This window comes from Urocampus carinirostris, chromosome 7, assembly GCF_059441175.1.
Source record: "Urocampus carinirostris isolate Australia breed hairy pipefish chromosome 7, RoL_Ucar_1.0, whole genome shotgun sequence".
NCBI lineage: Eukaryota > Metazoa > Chordata > Actinopteri > Syngnathiformes > Syngnathidae > Urocampus > Urocampus carinirostris.
In genome coordinates, this window is record NC_142355.1 from 24,673,930 (window position 1) to 24,695,563 (window position 21,634).

The following is a 21,634-nucleotide window of genomic DNA, read 5'->3' on the forward strand; positions in this document are numbered from 1 at the left end:
TTCCCCGTGAATTCTGTATTGTTGATTTGAAATTTGTTGAGTGAATAAAGTGTTAAAATTGTTTTGTATATTGTCTTTATTTTTTTTAGATGTATATATTTGATTTTTGTTTGTAGTGTTTTCCAGGGACGTGTTTCGCGATTACCTTTAAAAAATGTTTATTTTATTTTTGTGTTTCATTGTTTATTTGTTGTTTCGTGGAAAAATTATTATTTTAATTTGACATTTTGTTGTGTCATGCAGGGATTTCAGTCAATTGACTTTAAAGTTGCTTTGGATTAAAAGGTCCCATGTTTAAATGTGTTCAAAGTTCACTGGAGAGGATAAAAAAATAAATGCAGTTTAAATTCAGTAGAATAATTTATTAAAGAAATATTAATTCATTTTGTGCATAATATTACATTATCATTGGTAATATACAGATCAGAGGGAACCCTTTTTAATTATTATTTTTTCTTTTTCTGTTTTTCCCCTCGCCTTTTTTCTTATTTTTTCCTGCTTTTTGTTGTTTGCCTTTTCCTCCCTCTTTCTCCTTCCACCCTTTCTTTTATTATTTTCTTTCTTTTTTTCTAGCCTTTTACTTCTTTGAATTTATTTTCTTTCTTTTTCTCTCTCTTCTGTTATTTCTTTCTTCATTGTTGTCTTTTTTTCATTTTTTTTTCATTTTGCCCCCCTTTGAAGTCATGTTGCGCATAATGTTACATAACAATTGGTAATGCCTTTCTTTTATTTTTTTCTTCTGTTATTTATTTTTTCATTGTCGTCTTTTCTCCTTTTCTTTTTGCCCCCCTATTTGAATTCATGTTGCGCATAATGTGACACAACATTTGCCCACCCTCTCCCCCAATGGTAACGCCCCTGTTTAAGTTTCAACTTTTCTAAGGACACCTCCAACGACACATCCCGTCTTTAACCGAAGAATACTATTCCTTTCTGAATAAGATTAATTTGAAAGACAAGCAAAAACAAAAACAAACAAACAAACAAAAAAACAATATTTGGGATGACAGGTATGAATGACAAGCGTCAGGCAACAACGAGAGAATTTGTAAATTCCAAATATCGCGAGAATTCATGTTGAACTGCAAAAACAACGTTTCAATTGGAGGCCTTTTTAAATTCTGAAATAAATACACAAATATAGGAAAAATGGACTAAAAGGGAATAAGCTTTGCAAGTATTATTTTTAAAATAATGAATCTAATCAATGAGGGGTAAAGCGTTAATAATGTTATAAAAATAATGTGTCTTCCTGTCCTCGTACCATTAACTCTTCTTCAAATGTCTCAATGTTTTACGAAACGTTACCCAATGTCCGTCAACGGCTAACGTAGAAAAGACTCCAAACTTTATTTGTGCTGGTCACCTGTAGAGTGGGAGTGGGATAGCGTGTCGTCGTCACCATACAGGGAGCTTGACGTCTCCTCCTTCTCGCGCTCGAAAGCCACCAAAGTGGCCACCTGCGGCGTTATTTTCCTTTCCGCGGGGGTCACCATGATCCAAATATCCCCTCGAATCCCAGGACACGTGCACTTGAGATGAGGCTCAAGCGGACGTTGAGACGGATTCCTGTCATGTGGTTGTCCTTCTCCCACCTCCTGGTTTTTCTTCTCGTAGAGGGTAAGTGAGACAGCGTTTCATCATAAACTTTCAATAAGACTCCGTCCATCACAATGCCCCCCAGGGCACATACGTTTCAGGAGGGGCATATAAATTGCATAGGGGGGGGCACAACTAATATTACCCCCCAAAATTGTTGCCTATTATTGTTTATTTTTTATTATTATTGCTCATTTTGCTTATTAATATATTTTGGGCATACTATTACTTTAGTCGTAACATACTAAACAAAGGGACCCCCAAAACCTGTTTTTTTCCTTTTTTTTCTTCTTTATTATATCGTTCTTCCTTTTTCTTTTCTTTTTTACCCAGTTTGACCCCTAACGTACTGATTTTTTCCTGATTCTTTCTTATTTTGTTCTCCATTTTCCTTGGTTTCTTTTTTTCTTCTTTGCCCCCTAACCAATATTTTATATTCCCTTCTTAATTTTTATGTTGTTCTCCATTTTCCTTTTTCCTTTTTTCCCTTTTTTCCTAGCTTTTTAATTATTTTTCATTGCTTTTTCTCCCCCCCGCATGTTTTCTTGTTCTTCTTTTCTATATTTTTTTCCTTTTATTTATTTGTTCCCCCCTAGTTTTTAATTAGTTTTCCTTACTTTATAATTGTTTCTTCTTTTTTGTCTTCTTTTATGTTTTTTTTTTATTCTTATGTTTCTTTTTTCCTTGCTTTGTCTTTTTTTCCTCTTTTCATTATTTTTCCCTGCTTTTTCCCCCCTTCTTTTTATTTTTTTTCTGTTTTCTTGTGATATTCCCCCAGCCTTTTTACTTGCTTTATTAATTATTTTCCTCTTTTCTCTTTATATTTCGTTTTTTGTATTTTTTTTTCTTTATTTGTTTGCCTTTTTTCTTAGTTTTTTCAGACTGCCCTCACCACTACATCCATTTTTTGGGTGGGCAGAGCAAGGCCATGGGTGGCACTGCCCCCTTCCTAAGTCAAGACCCCAGTAATGCCCTTTATGCCCCTGAAATTTGTGGTTTGAGGAGAAAATATTTAACTTTAGTGTTATCATCAAACATGAGGAGGCACTAAGGGAATAATTAACTAGCACCATGGTTCGTATGGGTTTTCAAGGCTGAAATTTTTGGGTAAATTGTTTATATATATTTGATATCGTGGCCATCTTTAACGGCAGTCTGACATAATACCACGCATTAAATGAAGAAAATGAAATCTAGTCTGGTTTAAAATGATGCCGACGCGCCTGCCCTAGTGGTTTCACTTTGCCATTGCACTTCTTTGTCCCTTATGACTCACAGCAGATGTTATTAGTTTGTATGTGAAGTGTCATCGCCTCCTACGCAACTCACACAAGGTGAGGAGACCAAGATGCCTGGTACTGGGGACATTGGAAAACTGGCATTGAAAGTGCTTAAAAAGTGCTTGGAATTGGCCATAAAATGGTGACCTCTGAACTAGTATAAATACCAACGTTGAACTATAATACGTTTTCAAATGCTGAAGAAAGAACTGCTTTTCTTTACATTTCATCATTTTTCAAATAAGCTCTGAGGTATTCTTGTGTTTCCATTTTCTATTATTGGGTTTCTAATTTTCTATTTTGTTCAGCATCCCAGAATCGACCTTCAGGTTCTGAAGCAAAGCGACACAGGTAAATGTGTAATATGTTTTGATTTAGAAACAAAAACAACAACTATGAGTTTGTGCTTGCGATCAATGATGTCACCAGAGAATTTAATCTGCTACCACAAAAGCTTGCATTACACTTTTAGTGCATGGATAATTTGCCAGCATTAAATTTTAAGACCAGATTTTAATTTTCATTGTATGTTCTCAGCCTACCCAGTGTTAAATTGTTTTTTTCTGTGTACTTTTTAATGATTGCACTGCGTATCAAGGGATCATCTATTTGATTTGTAGCTTCTTTTTTACAATCTGCCCAGAGAGTAGAAAAAATAGCCTTCTAGTTAATTTAATTTATGGCTATTTTAATCGAAGTATCAAATTGTGTTTCGTGGAATTGATTTGCCCCTTTTAAAATAACCAAATTAATCAACAACACCAATAAAGGGGTAACATGATGAAAATTTTTCGGTTTTCACATTTATTTTATATTCAAAACTATATACATCTCTACATTTCACATTTTGGTTAATTTTAACTTATGAATTTAAAATTAACGGAAACATCTCAAGTGTCACTGCATACAGTAACTATACTTCTTTTAAACTTAACAATTAAATAATACACATGATGAGGAAAATAGCGACAGGGCGGCTGGGTGGTTAGTGCGGAGGTCCAGGGTTGGATTCCCGCTACTGCAGCCTCCCCGTGTGGAGTTTGCATGTTCTCCCCATGCTTGCGTGGGTTTACTTCGGGCACTCCGGTTTCCTCCCACTTTCCAAAGATTTGCATGTCAACTTAATTGTCCCTAGGTGTGAATGAGCGAGTGAAGGGTTGTAAGTCTCTGTGGGCCCTGCGACTGGCTGGATACCAGTTCAGGGTGTGCCCTGCCCACTGCACAAAGATGGCTAGGATGGACTCCAGCACCCCCGCAATCCTACTGAGGATAAGCAGTGTAGAAAATGGATGGATGGATGGTATTGAAGAAAGAAAATTAAGCAAAAAGAACACTTTAAATAAAACATTACAGTTAAAAACCTCCTTCAAAGATCTAAATTCAAACCAATTATTAAGTTCAATATATATATATATATATATATATATATATATATATATATATATATATATATATATATATATATATATATATATATATATATATATATATACTTATGTTTACTGAGGTGCAGCACAGCGGCGCAGTGGTTAGCACGTGTGCAGCACAGTTCTGAGGTCATGAGATTGAACCTTCCTGTGTGGAGTTTGCATGTTCTCCCCATGCTTGCGTGGGTTTCCTCAGGGCACTCCGGTTTCCTCCCACATTCCAAAAATATGCATGTCAGGTTAATTGGCCGGTCCAAATTGTCCCTAGGTGTGAATGAGCGAGCTGGGATGGGCTCCAACACCTCCGCGACCCTACTGAGGACAAGCAGTGCAGATAATGGGCGGATGGAGGTTTACCAATATAATCATTCCACCCTTAAGCAGACACTTGTTTTTCCTTCTGCCCAAACCTGATCATTGAATGGGATCAAAAACAATGTTTCACACTGTCCCATTCCAACACTCCTTATTTTAATAGAAACCAGTAGTTGAACCCTAGACACTTTTAAATCAATTTGCTGTGTGGTAATGGTCAAATTTGTATTTTTTAGATGAAAAAAGCATTAAAAACACTTTGTTTTACTCATTTCTTGGAGACTTAATACTCTCCGCTGTAGACTAGAAATTACATAATGTCACTTTTGCTCAGGACTCTGTTAAGTCGGTAGTACCTGTTTTAAGAAGTTGAGCCATGATTGCCCATTATCTGAACAACAGTGATGCCATTTTCGTTTGACATGTTTTGCTGCTTTATTCCTATTCCAAGGACACAATATCTCCCAGAATGACATGTTTGTACTGGCAAAGGTGCATAGAACATAATCCTGTAAATAATATGCTGTCGACTTACCCTCTAATACATGATTTTTTAAAGGCAGAAGCAGTCTGAAATGTTCTTAAATTGGACTGTCTGCGGATTCACTTCTAACTCATTGATACGAAAGACAGCTTTTTTGATGCAGATATTGCTGCTCAATTTCTTGCGTACTGATGTGACGATTACACTTGTACTCTTCCCAGACAGTACCCTTTGTATGTCAGAGGAGTGAAGCATGCTTTCACTTTCCCTCTTGGCACTGCTTCCTGCTAGTGTGTGTGTTTGTGTGTGCAGACAGGCTAATGCATTTCGAAGGAAACGAGATATCTTCTGGAATGAGGTTGGTACACTACACCGAAGAGCAGGTCAGGGTGCCTAGATGCGCTAAAACACACACTTAAAAGCAGACAAAGATGTCTTTGTACACAACTTGAGGCGCTTTCTCATACTGTCAATTTCAGAGAGATGTTAAGTTCCTTAAAATGTGATTATCTAGGTCAGAGTTTACTTTTACTATTGGTAAACGTATGAATGGATTTGAAGAAATGCTCTCCAAATTGGGCAAATTGCAATTATTATCAAGAATTTGATTTTTCTATCTGTAATAAAATACATCAGAACTGATCTCTGGTTGTTTGTGTATTCGATGTTTAGCAAATTTTATTTAATATTTTTTGAAAATATTTTTAATGCTATCACTGTGCATTATAATGTGCATTTAGGTGTTCCTTCTAGCAATGCTACTTATGCCTCTATATATTTCACACTCATTTCCATGTTGCTAACTTATGGTTGTTAAGCAAAGTATCTTTGTGACCTGGTACTCTTGTGAAAAACCTTGACAATCACTGATTCAAACCACCAGAAATACAGACCGCTGCACTCTGAGGAGACCTTGTCACGCAGCGTTTTGCACAACTTTACAGCGAGAGACTCTTCAGCAGGTAAGCACTGGCGATTTGTCAGACCAATATGTTGATGATTTCCCTGGAATTAAGTTGTTTTATTCTTTAGAATCTTGTGGTTGCCTCAATGGCGGCTGGTGTCAGGAAAACGGGCTGTGTGATTGTACCCAATTTCAAGCATTAGGAAATCGCTGCCAGATTGGTGAGTAAAGGGATTACACAAATCATGAAACAAAGGAGACTTGTTATCTCCAAAAGTAATAGTTTATGTATTACCTTTATTTAAAAAAAGAAAAAAAATGTGATTAGTTAGTATCCTTGCATAGTTGCATAAATTATAAATATGGTCTTAGTCCCTGGTTCCTTTGCAAGCATTCATTGAACGTGCATACACTTTATTATAATTAATTTACACAGATCCCTTGCTCTCAATTCCACTCCCAGCAGGAGAATTGTCATAAAGACATTTTAATCTGATTTAACATCCACACACATGTTGAAAAGAGATATGAGCCCAGCTGAAGCAGTTTTTTTGTGCTAAAACCCAATTCAAAAAAGATTTTTATTAGCTCGATAAGGCTGATGGCTCAAGCATACATCAACTAGTTCACAAAGAAGTAGCAACGGATATAAAAATGCACCATTTGGTAAGAATGGAGGATGACTGATTTGCTTGAATTACAATCCGACCCTTATTACTGTGAACATTATCAGATGTGGGAATTCAGTTAACTGTAAAGAGCCCTATGGGCGAGGAAGTGATCCTCACATAAACAAACAGTAAAATACAAAGGTTGAATTGACATGGGTATTATGTTTCAAATGATCTGAAACAAGATCTCCTAAATTCTGTCGGTCAGTACCCAACCAGGGTCATGAAAGAGATGGGATCTGCAGGTCTTGGGGTCAGTACCACTACGAGACCTTTGATGGGCTGTACTTCTATTTTCCTGGCACGTGTTCCTACATCCTGGCACAGGACTGCCACTCTGCAACACCAGAGTATACTGTGTGGGTAAGAACAAGTACATCAAATCTAAAATGGGCTGATGGCAAATATAAATATATGCATTTGGCATGACAGTCAAAGAAATGGTAAGCTCCCAGAAAGATGTGTGGTTTGCGTCCATATGCACTAGGTGGTGTTAGAGCTCCTGCCCTTTGTCCTCTGCTTTAAGAAGTGGCGTATTTTCAAAGTTCTTCTTTTTTTAGATTATCTAACTTCGTTTTTTAGAGGAGTTGAACCACTAAACCTTGTGTAGAATTTCTACATTTGCTTTCTACAATATATTGTATATCAAAGAGCATTTCTGAAAAACATAAAAATAAGTTATAATATATAAAGCAGGGCCCTCTCAATTTGAGTGATAATTTTCCTTGATTTCCACAATCTTTTTTGTTGTTGTTGTTGAACATCTTAAGTTACACAACAGCCGAGTGTGCGACAGGAGTGTGTATTCATGTCCAAGATCTCTCAGCCTGCTATTTCCAAATGAGGAGGAAATCCACATATCTGCATATCATGTGCTCCAGGCTGGACGCAGGTATGTGATGTGCAGAGATCATGTTCTGCTTTGTGAAAAGTTTTGAAGTCTGAAAATGGCTGCATCCGTGTAATTCCAGGCTCAGTCTACCTCACTCGATTGGTGGTGTTTTTATTGAACGGCTGGCTGATTACCTGCTGGTCAAAAGTGTTTTTGGCTTCTCCTTGGCCTGGGATGGAGGTTCGGGGGTTTATTTGAAGATGAGTGAGGAACACCAGGGTACAACCTGTGGCTTGTGTGGAAATTTCAACCACATAGCAAATGATGACCTCACCACCGCTCGCAGTAAGAACTTCATTTTTTTGTGTGCGTCAGCGAATGACACAAAACTTGGTGGAATTTATAGGATAACAGGAGGCATTACAAAGTTGTTAGGAGCAGAAAGTCACATTTTGGTTTTGAAATAGGCTTACTAAAATAATCCCAGACTACAGAGTTAAAAAAAAAATATATCACAGATAGTAGATTGGTGAAGCCAAATTAAGAAGGTAAGCACAGCATAGGATCGAATTTGATGATTAGATTAAGCAAGGTTTGCCCATGAAAAACCTCTGTATCCATGATATCTCTAGTTTGTGTTTTCAGGCTTACATACCAATGAGCCTGTAGTATTTGCTAATAGCTGGGTGGTTAACCTGCCTCATGAAAGAGCCTGTCCTTCAGTAGACCCGGACTTCAATGGACCATGTGACTCAGAATCAGACATGGAGGTAAGAACCATTATGAGAGACTTCAGATAAAGTCTTTCCAACTACCTATAGTGTTGACTATTTAGCACAATTATTTACCTGACTGGTAAAATATGCCATCATGGACATGGCTTTACAAGTGGGTTTTAACTTCCAAAGGATTCTGCTGCTTTGTCGCCATTGCAATGCCTTTCGTGTCTTTAGGATGCCGTTGAGAAATGCAGCGCTCTCCTTTTCTTCCCGTTTTTGTCCTGCCACGAGAATATTGATCCCAACCCTTTTGTGGCCGGATGTGTCTCTGACCTCTGTGTGTAAGTCTCATCTCTTGACTACAAATATATCGGCCATAGTCTTTTTCACATGTCTTGTGGCAACAGTCCCGCATCACTTGAAGTGTATTTCTACCATAGAGCTGATGATGAGGAGACATTTTGCAGGGCCTTGGTGGAATACACCCGGGCCTGCTCTCATGTTGGGTATCCAGTGAGAGAATGGAGGGATAGCTTTCCTTCATGCAGTAAGTTCTCATCACAATTGCTAACATGATCAAAAAAAAATACACACATCTCAGTTGTAATCATCTTAACAGTTATTAAAACATAAATATATTAGAAAATAACTTTCTGCTTGTATATATCTACGAAATATTTTAATTATTGTACAGATTCTCTACCAACATTTGGTAGTACATTTACTTTGTAATTTCACATTAATCATAAATGTAGTGCTTAAGAAAAATCACTCTTAATGCACAAAAGAATAGTCACTCAGGATAATTAAGTTTCAAGTTTGACAGAAATATGATTTTTAATCTGTGTCCCTGTATGTGTAAACCTCTATTTACTGGCAGATGATGGCTGTGGGGAGAGCTTTGTGTACAGAGACTGTATAAGTTGCTGTCCTCCCACCTGCACCTTTGAAAAAGAATGCCTTGGAACCAACCTGCATTGTCTGGATGGTTGCTACTGTCCTGATGGTAGTTAAGACAAGGAATTTAGTAATTTGTGTTTAAACAAGTGTTGCTTCACAAGGATTACATAGTTTGCTATATCGGGAAACTATTTAAAATTTGTACATAGTACTTTTTTCCTCACGCCAGTTCATTTACATTTGAAATGCCTCAAACTACATAGACATGCATTATTTCAATTATTTTTGATGAGAAAAAAGAGCTTTAAGGCAACATCTTTTTAAAAATATATATACATATTTACAGGACAAAGGAGCACCTGCTTAACCATAAAGTATGAAAATTACGTAACTAAATACAGCTTTTCTAGTTCCCCATTAGAGCAGTGAGCAAGAAGAATTTCACTCGAGAAAAATGTTATCCATATAATACGATTGGGTTAATGCATCTACTACCATTGATGTGTCATTTGGCATTTATTTGATGAAATGCTGCAGACGTAAACAAATAAAATTCACACTTGTATTCCTCTGTTTAAACAAGTAGCTCTGCTCCTAATCACCATAGTAACAAAATGTTTTGTCTTTCTGATCTGTGTTTTATAGCAAGAGAACCATGTTCGAACATAAAACAACACCCCATATAGTTTTTCTAAATCAACAATACAAATTAAGTTTGTTTTCCTACATTTTGACCTCTAGCCTTTCCACAAACATGCTCTTGCTCTTTTTCCTATTAGGGCTGATTCTACAAAACGGAACATGCATTGCTGCTTCTCAGTGTCCGTGTGTTTACCACGGTTCACCATACGTGCATGGGCACGTGCTTAGACAAGGTTGCAATATATGGTGAGTGTTGAAATGTTTTCATTTAGAAAAGTTAAATTTTCCTGATGCACTCTTTAAAAAGAAATACTTTTTTCCTAGTGTTTGCATTGGAGGTGTATGGAACTGTTCTGAGAACAACTGCACCGGTGAGACTGTCTGACCTTTTGCAGAGAAAGCAGTGAACCTATGAATCTATAATTTGACCGCTTGGGTCCATCCCACCTTTAGCCGAGTGTTCGGTGATGGGCGACGTATTTGTGACCACTTTCGACGGTAGAATTTTTCTCCAGCCGGGCGCGTGCCAGTACGTCCTCGCTAAGAGCCGTGGCAGCAGCAGATTTACCGTCACGCTGCAATACACAACCTGCACTGAGGTGATGAAGAGATGATGTCCACAGACCATTATACGTTGCTGTCAGGAATATTATTAAGGTTCATCTCACACATATAGCCTTATCAACGTTTTTGTCTTAGCTCACAAACGTAACCATCTCACACACACCCACATAATAGTCACTTCAACATGCAATCATAATAAGCACTGACAAAGCCTTAGTATATACACTGGAGCCCTCTCATAGGAAGCATAGTGTGTATGAGAGCATTCCAGTCATGTTAATGAGAGGATTTTAGTACTGTGTTCAAGAGGTAAATGTGAATTAGTATGTCCCAGGTGGCCCCTCCTACACCATAGCCATAGATGCAGTGACCTTTAACCTGCTTTTTCATTTTTGCAGAAGCAAGTGTGTATTCAGTCAGTGGCTGTGGTACTGGAGGATGATGTCAGTCATCATATCACTCTGACCAGGGAAGGAGGGGTGACAATCGGCATCAACGCAGCACCTATCCTGCCTTATGTTGATGGTGGCTATGGGCTCATGAATGTTTTACTTGACTGTTCCTTTTACATCCGTGACCTTTTTGAGATATGTTTTGTTTAAATGCACAAATGTCTCAGAGGGTAACTGAACAATTGAGTGTTTGCCTTAAACATACAAATTCTCATGTTAAATTAACACTAAATGACTCTTCATAGAGAAATTGACCCAGTGACACGTGAAGACAGATTGAGAAAACTTGACTGAAGTAGTGTGTTAGACATGTCCACCAGGACAAGAAAACAGTATTTTTCATTCCATTTCCTTCATTATTATTCATTATAAAAAATCCACACAATCACACTGTCTTTCTAGTTTACCATGTATAATTTCTTATACATTAATATTCATTGCCAAATTCCACACCATTCAATTTGATTTCACATCATTCCACATGATTTATTATCTTCGATCATTCTGTACTATTCCTCATTGCCTAACATGATTGAATATGTTTCAATATCATATCGCATTATTCATCTTTTAAAAGTCATTTAACACAGTTCCCTCTTTTTTTATTCAGCATTTAGCCCTTGTATTTTTAAGTTTACATTACGGTAAAGAGCAATTGAGGATTGACAACTACCCTCAAGTACATACAAAACAAAAAAAGTATAGATAAATGTTGCTAAATGTTTTTACTTGGGCTTTCATAGACCTGAGCTGACTTTTTCAACACACTGATGTAAATTTGGGTTATCCCCATCTTACTCAACTCGCTGCCACCATTTGCAGTTTGTTACTTTTATGGGGCCTTTTAGTACTGTATAAGCATCCTGTTTATTGCTGGATGCTTTATCTGTAGTTGAGATTTACAGGCGATGAACGTGTTTAAATTAGGCAGATCACGTACAAGAGTCATTGCAGTATGAGGTTTATTCAACTAAAAGAGGGTTTTGAATCTATTATTTATAGCAGGACAATTTTAGCCTCAACAAAAAAAAGATCACGTGTGAGTTTAAATTAATATTTCCACCTTTGTGATCGTTGACATATTTATCTTTTGTTTTTCTGGGGGCGTAGAAAAAATAGATGTGCGTCAACTGACCTCAGTATTCACACAACTGAAGGCACGGGTGGGACTGAGGCTGCAATATGATGGCAGAGGTGGCCGCGTCCATTTGCAGCTCGACAGTCGCTGGCGTGGATTGACACTTGGCCTTTGCGGGACCTTGAATGGAAATCTTCGAGATGACTTTCTGTAAAGCTACATTTTTACCATCTAGTGAAGCCAAGACATTTTTATAATCACATTTTGTGCATATGTTTCATTTGTGTATAGATCGCCTGCTGGTATGATTGAGGGTACGCCGCAGCTTCATGCAAATGCTTGGAAGGTGTCTTCAGCTTGTGTGGCGGCAGTTAACCTGCCTATCATTGACCCGTGTGAGAGTAACATCCAGAACGGTAATTAGAATAACTATGACATTGTAGTGAAAACCCAGCATATTTGTTCCAAAAATCAGGAAAAAAAAAATCATTCCTAAAAACTCAAGTTTTATCCCACTTTTTTACATACCAATAGTAATCCAATTATTCTTTCGCAGTCAATGATTTCTCAAGGACCTTTTGAAATGTAAAATTGGATGAAATATTTACTTGAATAACATAGTACATCATATGCCGGCACTCCAGATGTGTTGTCTACCTATCTTTTTAGTATTCTATGCCTCTCAGTGTGAGGTGCTCCTGGGGAGCGTGTTCACCCCCTGTCACGATTACATTGGTCCAAACGTCTACCGGCAGCAGTGTCGCTACCAGGCCTGCCGCTGCGGAAGTGCTTGTCTCTGCACCGTGTTGGCTCACTACGCCATGCTCTGCTCCAAGCACGGGGTTAACGTTGATTTCCGAGCACACGTCTCTGAATGTGGTGAGTTGAGGGAGGCCCGTAGTTAATTACTGTTGAGATTCAAAAATAATTTATTTGCATATATGTGATAATAAATAGTATAAAATGGCCTATGGGACTTTGGGTTTGTTTGCAGAATGTAGGTCATGTCTTTTTTTCTTGTTGGTTTTGTTCTTACAGGAGTGGTTTGTCTCGGAGGGATGCTGTACCACTCCTGTGTTTCGTCCTGCGGGCGGTCCTGTCGCGCTCTGTCAAGTGTTGAGGTATGCAACCATGAAGACTGCGCTGAGGGGTGTGGCTGTCCGGAAGGAAGTTATTATGACGACCTGCACCAGCGATGTGTTCGATTGTAAGACACTAGTGAAAATAGGATCTGAACATATCCCTCTTTAAATACATTTGTTTTTTTTATATAAAATGGTTTTAACAGTATAAAACAACAGTGTATGAAACTCATGACAAAAAGTTACCGGACATCAGGGCAGACACTTCTGAAAAGTTGCCTGCCCAGCCATAAAGTTGCCTGCCCCATTTTTCACTACTTGAAACACAATACGACGACTAATCGCAAAAAAAAAAAAAAACCATTGTTACAAAGTATTAAGGATTGATAATCAGAATGTATAACAGAACAACATTTTAAAATTAAGTTTATTATGAATCGACTTATAACATTCTTTGCTTGTATATGACATCGCTGTTTTCCATCTGCCATCAGTATGTACCTCTATTTACTTATCTTCATTCATGTAATGTTTGCGTTGCGTCGTCTGCTACAGTCCACGTGAAGTCCTCTTTCCACGATGCTTTTAATGTACGTTTACGTTTTGTGGCTTCATAAATGTTGTTAGCTTCTTTTGAATCTATCTTCTGGGGCTGAGGTTTTGGCTTGATTCCTAACCACTTATCCATTTTTTTTGTATTCTCTGTGCGTCTACTTTTGATAATGATATGCAAATACACGACCATATAACGCTAGGGAAAGTCTGGAAGCACGAAGTTATTCGATGCAGGCTTCTGATTGGCTGCGGAGTATGCAAATTGCCAAACAAACCGAAATTTACAAACCGAACGAAAATTTTGAAAGATTTTCGAAATCGGAATAAAGCAAATCAGGTCGTTTTTTTTGTTGTTTTTTTTTTCTAAAGTTGTCTGCCACCCGGGCGGAGAAGTTTTCTAAGTTGTACGCCCGACATGAAAGATACACGCCCCGGGCGTCCGGGCAGGTGTTGTTTCAGACACTGAAAACAATATTAGATCTTTGTCATGATTTGGATTTCTACGGTAAAACATACATATTTAAGCACTCATAAAAAATAGACTTGTAATGTTACTTTTATTGTTGGCAGGGCACAGTGTCATTGCTACACTATTGCTGGTGTGTCTCAACCGGGAGAGGTTATCTTAAGTCCGTCTGGATCCTGGTGAGTCTGTCTTTTAGCTTGAAAAAGTAGAAAGCCGTTACAGCTTATCTTCCACAACATCCAAATACAGTTAGCCATAACTATTCAGGGGAGTGGGACCAAGCCCTTATGTATGCAACCCAAAATTTGTGTAATTGCAAGAAGATTTTATAAAAAATATGTCAGGGATATTTAGAAGGCAAAATTGCACTGATTGCTAGCATAAACTATATTTTCCCATTTCTGATAAAAAGATTTCAAAGCAATTACATTTCTAAAGGCTATCTAATTACCTACTGTATACACATAATTGAAGGCATCTAGGCAGACTCATAAATCATTACAGATAGAACACACAAAAAAATGCAGACAAGTGTTTTTTCCATTTAATAGTATTAATTTTATGTTCTTCATACATTTTAATATCTCGGTAGGTTCAATAAACCAATTTTAGACATCTTTTATCGTTCACTATAGAGACCAAATGTGTTTAAATTTCACCAAGAATCACCTCTTTCTCCCATTTTCTATCAGCTTATGCAAGAACGGGAAGCTGGAGTGTGTGCCAGAGGAAAAAGGTAACCCCCTCCTAAGCACTCCCCCTTTCTTCAGTTCTTGTTTCTTCTCACAACAAAGTACTGTTTCAGGCTGTGTCCTCTTGCTGAAATCAAGCTTATTATGTTAGTGAAGCTTGTTTCCCAGGACTGGCTGATGCGGTTGGTGTGGAGGACAGAGGAATTGATTTACCTGCATCTCTGTATGTCTGTAGAGCCAGACAGTCCACAGAGTGCGTACTGCCCCACGGGTAAAGTGTACCACAGTTGCGCAGAACAGAGAGGGGGCGTGGTCTGTGCACCGACGTGCCACAACATCATGTTGAATGTCACCTGCCATCCCAACTTGCCTTGCATCCCCGGCTGCATCTGCCCTTCTGGGTAATATAAGTCACCATATAATATTGTTTTTAAATTAGGTCATTGAGGTTGTAAAAGTGCCTTAAAGGTGCTTGATGATAATAATCATTATCGTCCCCTCGCTAAAAAACATCAGTGCAATTCCAGTTGTTTGGGCAAATCTCTGACAAAATCATCTCATTACAGAAATTAATTTTCAAATTGCAATATGCAATTGAATGTGATTACAAAAGGACGAAGAACCAGAGGCTTTCTATGAGATGGAGATATAATTAGTAGGTAGTTATCTACAATGATTAAAGACACTATGTATTTAATCAAGAGAGAGCATGCTGTGTATGCGTTCCTCTTCAAGATCTTCACATCTGTTATTGGTTCCTTATATTATATATCTTTGTTTTCACCACCAGGTTCTGAATGCATTTTTAACTGCTTGGCATATTCTATTTAAAGACTTGTGCTGCACCGTGGAGAGTGTTACTTTCCAGAGAATTGCCCTTGTATCTGGCTTGGCCTGGAGTATCTCCCTGGAGAAACTGTAGAAACGTCCTGTTATAAATGGTATGTCAAAGATCCTCTCAGAAATTGTTTTAGTTATCAAATGAATAAAGCAGGCTTCCGAAGCTTGTAAATCACAAAAACTCCCAATTTTTCATAGGGATATATATATATATATATATATATATATATATATATATATATATATATATATATATATATATATATATATATATATATATATATATATATATATATATATATATATATATATATATATATATATAATGTGTATATGTCATTTTTTTATTTTTCCTTACATGCTGTTCATCCTCTCCTCAGCATATGTCACCGCGGCTATTTTAACTGTAGTTATGCACCTTGTCCGGCTGTGTGTACGGTCTACAGCGACAGACACTACCACACATTTGACGGCCTGGAATACGATTATCACTCAGACTGTCCAATCAACCTGCTCAAAGTAAGTATATGAATCTTAACGTTCGCTGAAGAAACTAAAAGCTAAATGGACAATATCCAACTCTTCTTTCTCCCAAACTGTGTCAGTGATTTTGAGCCCAAGAATAGATATGTAAAATTTAAGCATCAATTATTTTTTTTATCGAAGCAGCATTACCAAGCCACCAAATTGCACTTGTCAAATATGCCTGCAGGTTCCTGCATGAAGTAGATGCATTATCAATCCAATACCACTAAGTTTTAATATTTAAATTCATACAATATTTTCAGTTACTTGGCACCAAGAGCAACCAAGCCTCTGGGTGTTTTTTTTCTTCCTTATAGATTAGGAGAGGTGTGCATATGTGTGTACTCCTTTGTTTGTTAAGTAATACTAAGGAAGGATTTAGCATGACAAAGAGACCAGTGTTTAGCACAAAGCTCGCGGCTCCTGTGCTCCCAGGGATATAGAATTAGAATGGCTGGAGCAGGCGTGCCAATTGAGACCTGAAAGATTCGCAGACCTCCGTGCAGACCCGGAGAGAGTCGAGTCTGTTTAATTACACTGCAGTGTTTCCTTAGTGCAGACAATCCAAATGTCAATCTTAGGTCTTCTCAACCGGGAATTTTTATAATGAATGACCTTCTTTGTTTGCAGGGTTCAGAACAAACGGAAGTATCCATTGTTGGCCAAAATAAGGACTGCTATGAGAGTGGCATTGTGTGCATGAAAACATTGTTCATACAAGTCGGACTTACCAAGATCTACTTCATGGACAACTCTGGCAATCCTGTACTGACACAAATTCATAAAATTTCAAATTATATGAAAATGAGACGGAGTATTGGTATTTTGCGTTATAGAGCTCGTCCACTGTGGTGGGTCGAGAATCAGTGTTCGAGCTGTGGAAGGCAGGCTTCTACATCGTGGTCCACTTCCCCGATCAGGACTTGACTGTCCTCTGGGACCGTAAGACAACCGTGCACATTAAAGCCGGGCCTCGGTGGAAGGTGCGAAGCTGTCGATCATTTTAAATTAGGGCATATGTCATAGTCCTCTGTTTATCCTTGTATCCCTTCGGAGGGACTTGGGGATGGTATTTTATTGGCAGTCTGTCTCAGGCCCACCGCAATTCCTCTGCTGTGATTTTGTGTGCAATTGCATGCTGGCGTGTGTGCCCCAGTATGTGTTTTCTCAACAGGTCACAGTTTTATTAGTTCACTTTCCAAATTTCTTGTTTACAATACTTAAAGGCCAAAATATACCCCAGCCACCCCTGACTTTCATTTTGCAATGACATTCTGGAAGTGATTTATTTGAGCTGATATTGTAACCTGATTTCAAGTTTTATGGTACACCTTATATAAAGGCTTATCACAGTAGTCTAATCGTTGGTTTGCAAAACCGACTCACACAAAGTTTGGTTTCAGATTACATCTTGGGCCTTTGTGTGAGGAGTTTCTTTCTAATATCTATTCATTGTTTACTTCTTCCTCCTTTCTCCAAAACCTGTAAGTTAATTTCAATAACCGGTGAGTAAAACGTCATTTATAGAGATAGAAAAAAATTGTAGAAAATTGCCTTGCTCCCCCCAAAAATATTTTTCCCGATATATTTTTAATATAAAAAGTGTACTGGACACAGGATTACACATACAGTAAAAGCTAGGGTTGCATAGAACATGAATAAATATTTGTAAATAACCCAGACTTGTTTCCTTTAGTTGCTCTTTAGTCAGACAAAACAGTACCGTATTAAAATGTCCCGTTATCTTGCTATACATACTACATATGTCACGATTGCCCGTTGGCCTAACTTGGGCCTGCTCGTTTGGCTCCAGCTGTTGGTCGTTGCCTGATTGGCTACCTTCCTAACTCAGTGCTCTCATTCACTCCTTGTCAGTCCGTCAACGAACCTCTGCACTTGCAAGTCTTGTATTTTGACTCCGTCCTGTATCTTGCTCATGTATCCAGTATCCGGTATCCATCCTGCCTGTCTCGTCCTGTCCGGTATCTTGCTCCAGTCTCCAGTATCCGGTATCGATCCCGTCTGTCTCGTCCTGTCTGGTATCTTGCTCCAGTATCCATCCAGTCTCTCCCATCCTGTCCGGTATCTTGCTCCAGTTCCCGCTATCAATCCCGTCTGTCCCATCCTGTGTCGTATCTTGCTCCAGTATCCAGTATCCGGTATCGACCCCGTCCTGTCCGGTATCTTGCTCGTTTATCCAGTATCCGGTGTCGATCCCGTCTGTCTTGTCCTGTCCGGTATCCTGCTTGTGTAACCAGTATCCGGTGTCGATCCCATCTGTCCCGTCCTGTCCGGTATCTTGCTCGTGTATCCAGTATCGATCCAGTCTATCCCGCCCTAATTGGTATCTGCTCGTGTGTCCTGTGTCTGGTGTCGTACTGTCTGTCCTGTCCGGTTTCGATCTCTTCTGCCCAGCGATCGCTGAATCGCTGGCGTTGGTGTTCCCGCCCATGACTGCCCCGTTTCCATAAAGTAAAGCTTGGGTGAAAACGTTACGCGTCTTGGTCCACCGTCTGTTTGGGCGCTGACAACATACATACATAGTATATATTCTAAGCTAATCTAAGACATGCCCACAACAATTCAAGAGTGCCATTTTTTGCTTTAAACAAAAATCTTCATTTAGGTAATCACAATGCGTTTCATGTTTACAATTATTGTCCAAAGCGACAACAAAAAATGACTTGCATGCAATGACTTGCATTCAAAAGTTGACGTATATCTTTGTTCTGCTCTTCTTTATCACAACAAACAATTAACATATTAACCACAAGCGGGCACTCAAAGATCACTCTGTTTCTCAAAGGCAGAACAGTTACCATATGCAGTGTCATTCAATTGTTACTATGCATTTCAAATCGTATCCACTGTTTTTTTCCGGTATTTAAGGGGCACCGGATTATAAAGTGCACTCTAATTTCTGGTCAATTTGGGGATGATAGGTTTGCCTTCTAGTCTGAAAAATTTGGGATTCATAAACGGAATAGAAATTTAAAATACAAACTGAAACACTACATAATATACAACTCTATCAGGCAATAAGTTACGTGGGTTATTTCTGAGGCAAATGCCATCTACAGGCAAAACTGAATCCCCACCTTTTTGCTTTGCGATGATGGTATATCAGAAATCACCATTGAATAGCTTGTATTTCTTTTCCAAGGGCCTTCTCAGTGGATTATGTGGAAATTTTGATGGTGTGACTGCTAACGACATGACCACTTCCAGCAACATGGAAGTCAACAATGCACTAACATTTGGCAATAGCTGGACTTTAGGGCAGGTACGACTGCTCATCTACTGTGTCAGGAACCATCTTTTTTTAATCATCTTTTTTTTCCCAATGTGTTGTGTAGTGTCAAAGTGATTATGTGGTGGAGCGACCATGTGAAGCGGATTTGGGGAGACAACCCTACGCAAAAAGGGAATGTGCACTGTTATACAGCGAGGTCTTTGCATCTTGTCACAATGCGGTAAGTGGAGATATTGATAATTCAAAGTAAATACTCTAGGTTATTTGACTTAGAATAAAGGCTGGTGATTTCTAACATTAAACAAAAACATTTAAATATTTTCCTCACATCAATATAGTAATAGAATGACAAAAAGGTCATTCGACAAACAAATTCCGGACATTTGTTCGTTGTTTTCTTTTAAAGTCAAATTCAGCATACAATAATAATAACATGTAATCCTGCAAGCATAATAACAAAAAAGAAGCCAGTGACATTTTTAACTCAAAATTACAAAATTTTCTATTTCATTCTACAGTATCATAGTATTACCAAATGGATCCGTTCAGCCCTTTTCCAAAAGCAGAGTGCAAAATGACTAGACAGTGTTTACAGGTGTGTCCAGTAGATGGAGTCCTACATTTTTGCACATGAGCAGCTGATGCACTCCACTTCCACAATGAACAAGAACCAAGAAGCACTGCACTTGATGTATCATAGTGCTTATTAGAGATGAACACGTATAATTAGCAATTTGCCTGGATGCTTATTAAAGGATCATTAATCATGAACTGCATGTAATTTAATGGTTGAGGTATTCTCATCAGAATAATGTTGCATCTTCAATTAATAATAATAATAATAATAATAATAATAATTTCCTTGTATTGTCATTCTGTGTAACAATGTACACAGAACGAAATGTCGATTGCATCTGACCCGATGCAGCCGCAGCCAAGAGAGGGCGCCGCCGACCACTTTTTAAGTCTTAGGAATGACTCGGCCGGGGCGCGAACCCGAACCTCCCAGTCTCAAAGCGGGCGCCTTACCATCTAGGCTACTGAGCTGGTCAAGGATAACTTAAAATAAAGATAGATTAATATATACACTATAAAAATCTGACTTTTGCCTGAATTCCTGAAATGTTATACATTTCCAACTGTAGTTTGTTGTGTATGCAAATTCACCCTGCCCTATTACTTGGTTATCTGATTCCCCTTTCTCCCAACCCACAATTCTTTGTCCGGATATCTCATCACTCATCTGCATAACTGACAAGTAGTCATCCTCCCCAAAACAGCCTCCCTTTGTTTACCCTGATGGAGACAATGAGGTTTTATACGTTTTACAATAGTGGAAGCCCTGTGAAGCCCTTTGAGACTCTTCGTGATTTAGGGCTATACAAATAAAAATGACTTGACTTGACTTGGAAAAATAATTGTATTTATTGTACTTATTTAGTGCATCAGAAAAATATTTATAGATATTCACTTAGTCCTCATTATGTCAATTTACTCAAATTAAAACTTTTGAATATAAATAAAACAATATATCAACCATTAAAATGCTTCAGACCATACAATGTCAATATTTGTTGAAATGTATTTATGATTTTTTGTTTGTTGCCCTTTTGTAACTAGTGACAACCTTGCCCAGGAACCACAACATTTACCTCTAAAACAGTAATTACTGAATACTTATATATTTTAGAGTTTCAAGTTTGAATTAAATTCCACCTTTATACTAGTCTGTGGTTTTCTCAACTCAAACATTAGACTAGCAGCCATAGCAAAAGTACTTAAATTAAAGTTAGTTCAGGAATAGTACTATAAGGTACCTAAAAAGGGAATCTCTCTTTTTATTTTCATGAATCAGCATCAGCTGAAGAAATTCAATGCATAGTCCTAGCATCAGTTCCACGGTTTATCATATTTTCAAATAACCAATTTTTAAAATGACGAATCAATTTAAATAGTTTGATTTTTTGCCCAACCCTACTTTAGATACAATTCAATAAAATTCAGTCTATAGCAACTACTTTTTGGAAAACCACAAAAACTCCCATGGATAAATCAAAACAGTCATTTGTAAAGAGCAGCAGGTATGGAAAACAGAAGCTGTTAAAAGTCCTTTCCACTACAAGATGCAAGTGAGGGTGTTTCTGTCTAAAGCTTGCAAGTACTGTATGTGACATGTGTACCCTGTAGGTGGATGTGGCCTGGTTCTACAGAAACTGCCTGACAGACACTTGTAACTGTGACCGGGGGGGGGACTGTGAGTGTCTGTGTACATCCATTGCAGCTTATGCCCATAAATGTTGCCAGCATGGCATCGCCATTCACTGGAGGTCGCCCTCTGTGTGTCGTGAGTATGC

At 38.1% G+C, this 21,634-nt stretch overlaps 1 protein-coding gene across 1 annotated transcript in view; it reads left to right on the forward strand.

The window, feature by feature from the left end:
* The first annotated feature begins 5,458 nt into the window (after positions 1-5,458).
* otogl (otogelin-like) overlaps positions 5,459-21,634 on the forward strand; it is a 36,006-nt gene continuing 19,830 nt past the window's right edge. The window contains exons 1-28 of the mRNA XM_088340493.1: positions 5,459-5,488; positions 5,989-6,067; positions 6,138-6,230; positions 6,889-7,043; positions 7,451-7,572; positions 7,652-7,857; positions 8,158-8,282; positions 8,466-8,572; positions 8,672-8,778; positions 9,112-9,237; positions 9,911-10,019; positions 10,098-10,144; positions 10,227-10,372; positions 10,736-10,862; positions 11,900-12,077; positions 12,159-12,283; positions 12,537-12,746; positions 12,906-13,074; positions 14,075-14,149; positions 14,663-14,706; positions 14,898-15,063; positions 15,496-15,603; positions 15,883-16,021; positions 16,658-16,792; positions 16,864-17,010; positions 19,191-19,310; positions 19,384-19,500; positions 21,468-21,624. Coding sequence (XP_088196619.1) covers positions 5,459-5,488; positions 5,989-6,067; positions 6,138-6,230; positions 6,889-7,043; positions 7,451-7,572; positions 7,652-7,857; positions 8,158-8,282; positions 8,466-8,572; positions 8,672-8,778; positions 9,112-9,237; positions 9,911-10,019; positions 10,098-10,144; positions 10,227-10,372; positions 10,736-10,862; positions 11,900-12,077; positions 12,159-12,283; positions 12,537-12,746; positions 12,906-13,074; positions 14,075-14,149; positions 14,663-14,706; positions 14,898-15,063; positions 15,496-15,603; positions 15,883-16,021; positions 16,658-16,792; positions 16,864-17,010; positions 19,191-19,310; positions 19,384-19,500; positions 21,468-21,624 — 3,469 coding nt within the window. The remainder of the gene's footprint in view (positions 5,489-5,988; positions 6,068-6,137; positions 6,231-6,888; positions 7,044-7,450; positions 7,573-7,651; positions 7,858-8,157; positions 8,283-8,465; positions 8,573-8,671; positions 8,779-9,111; positions 9,238-9,910; positions 10,020-10,097; positions 10,145-10,226; positions 10,373-10,735; positions 10,863-11,899; positions 12,078-12,158; positions 12,284-12,536; positions 12,747-12,905; positions 13,075-14,074; positions 14,150-14,662; positions 14,707-14,897; positions 15,064-15,495; positions 15,604-15,882; positions 16,022-16,657; positions 16,793-16,863; positions 17,011-19,190; positions 19,311-19,383; positions 19,501-21,467; positions 21,625-21,634) is intronic.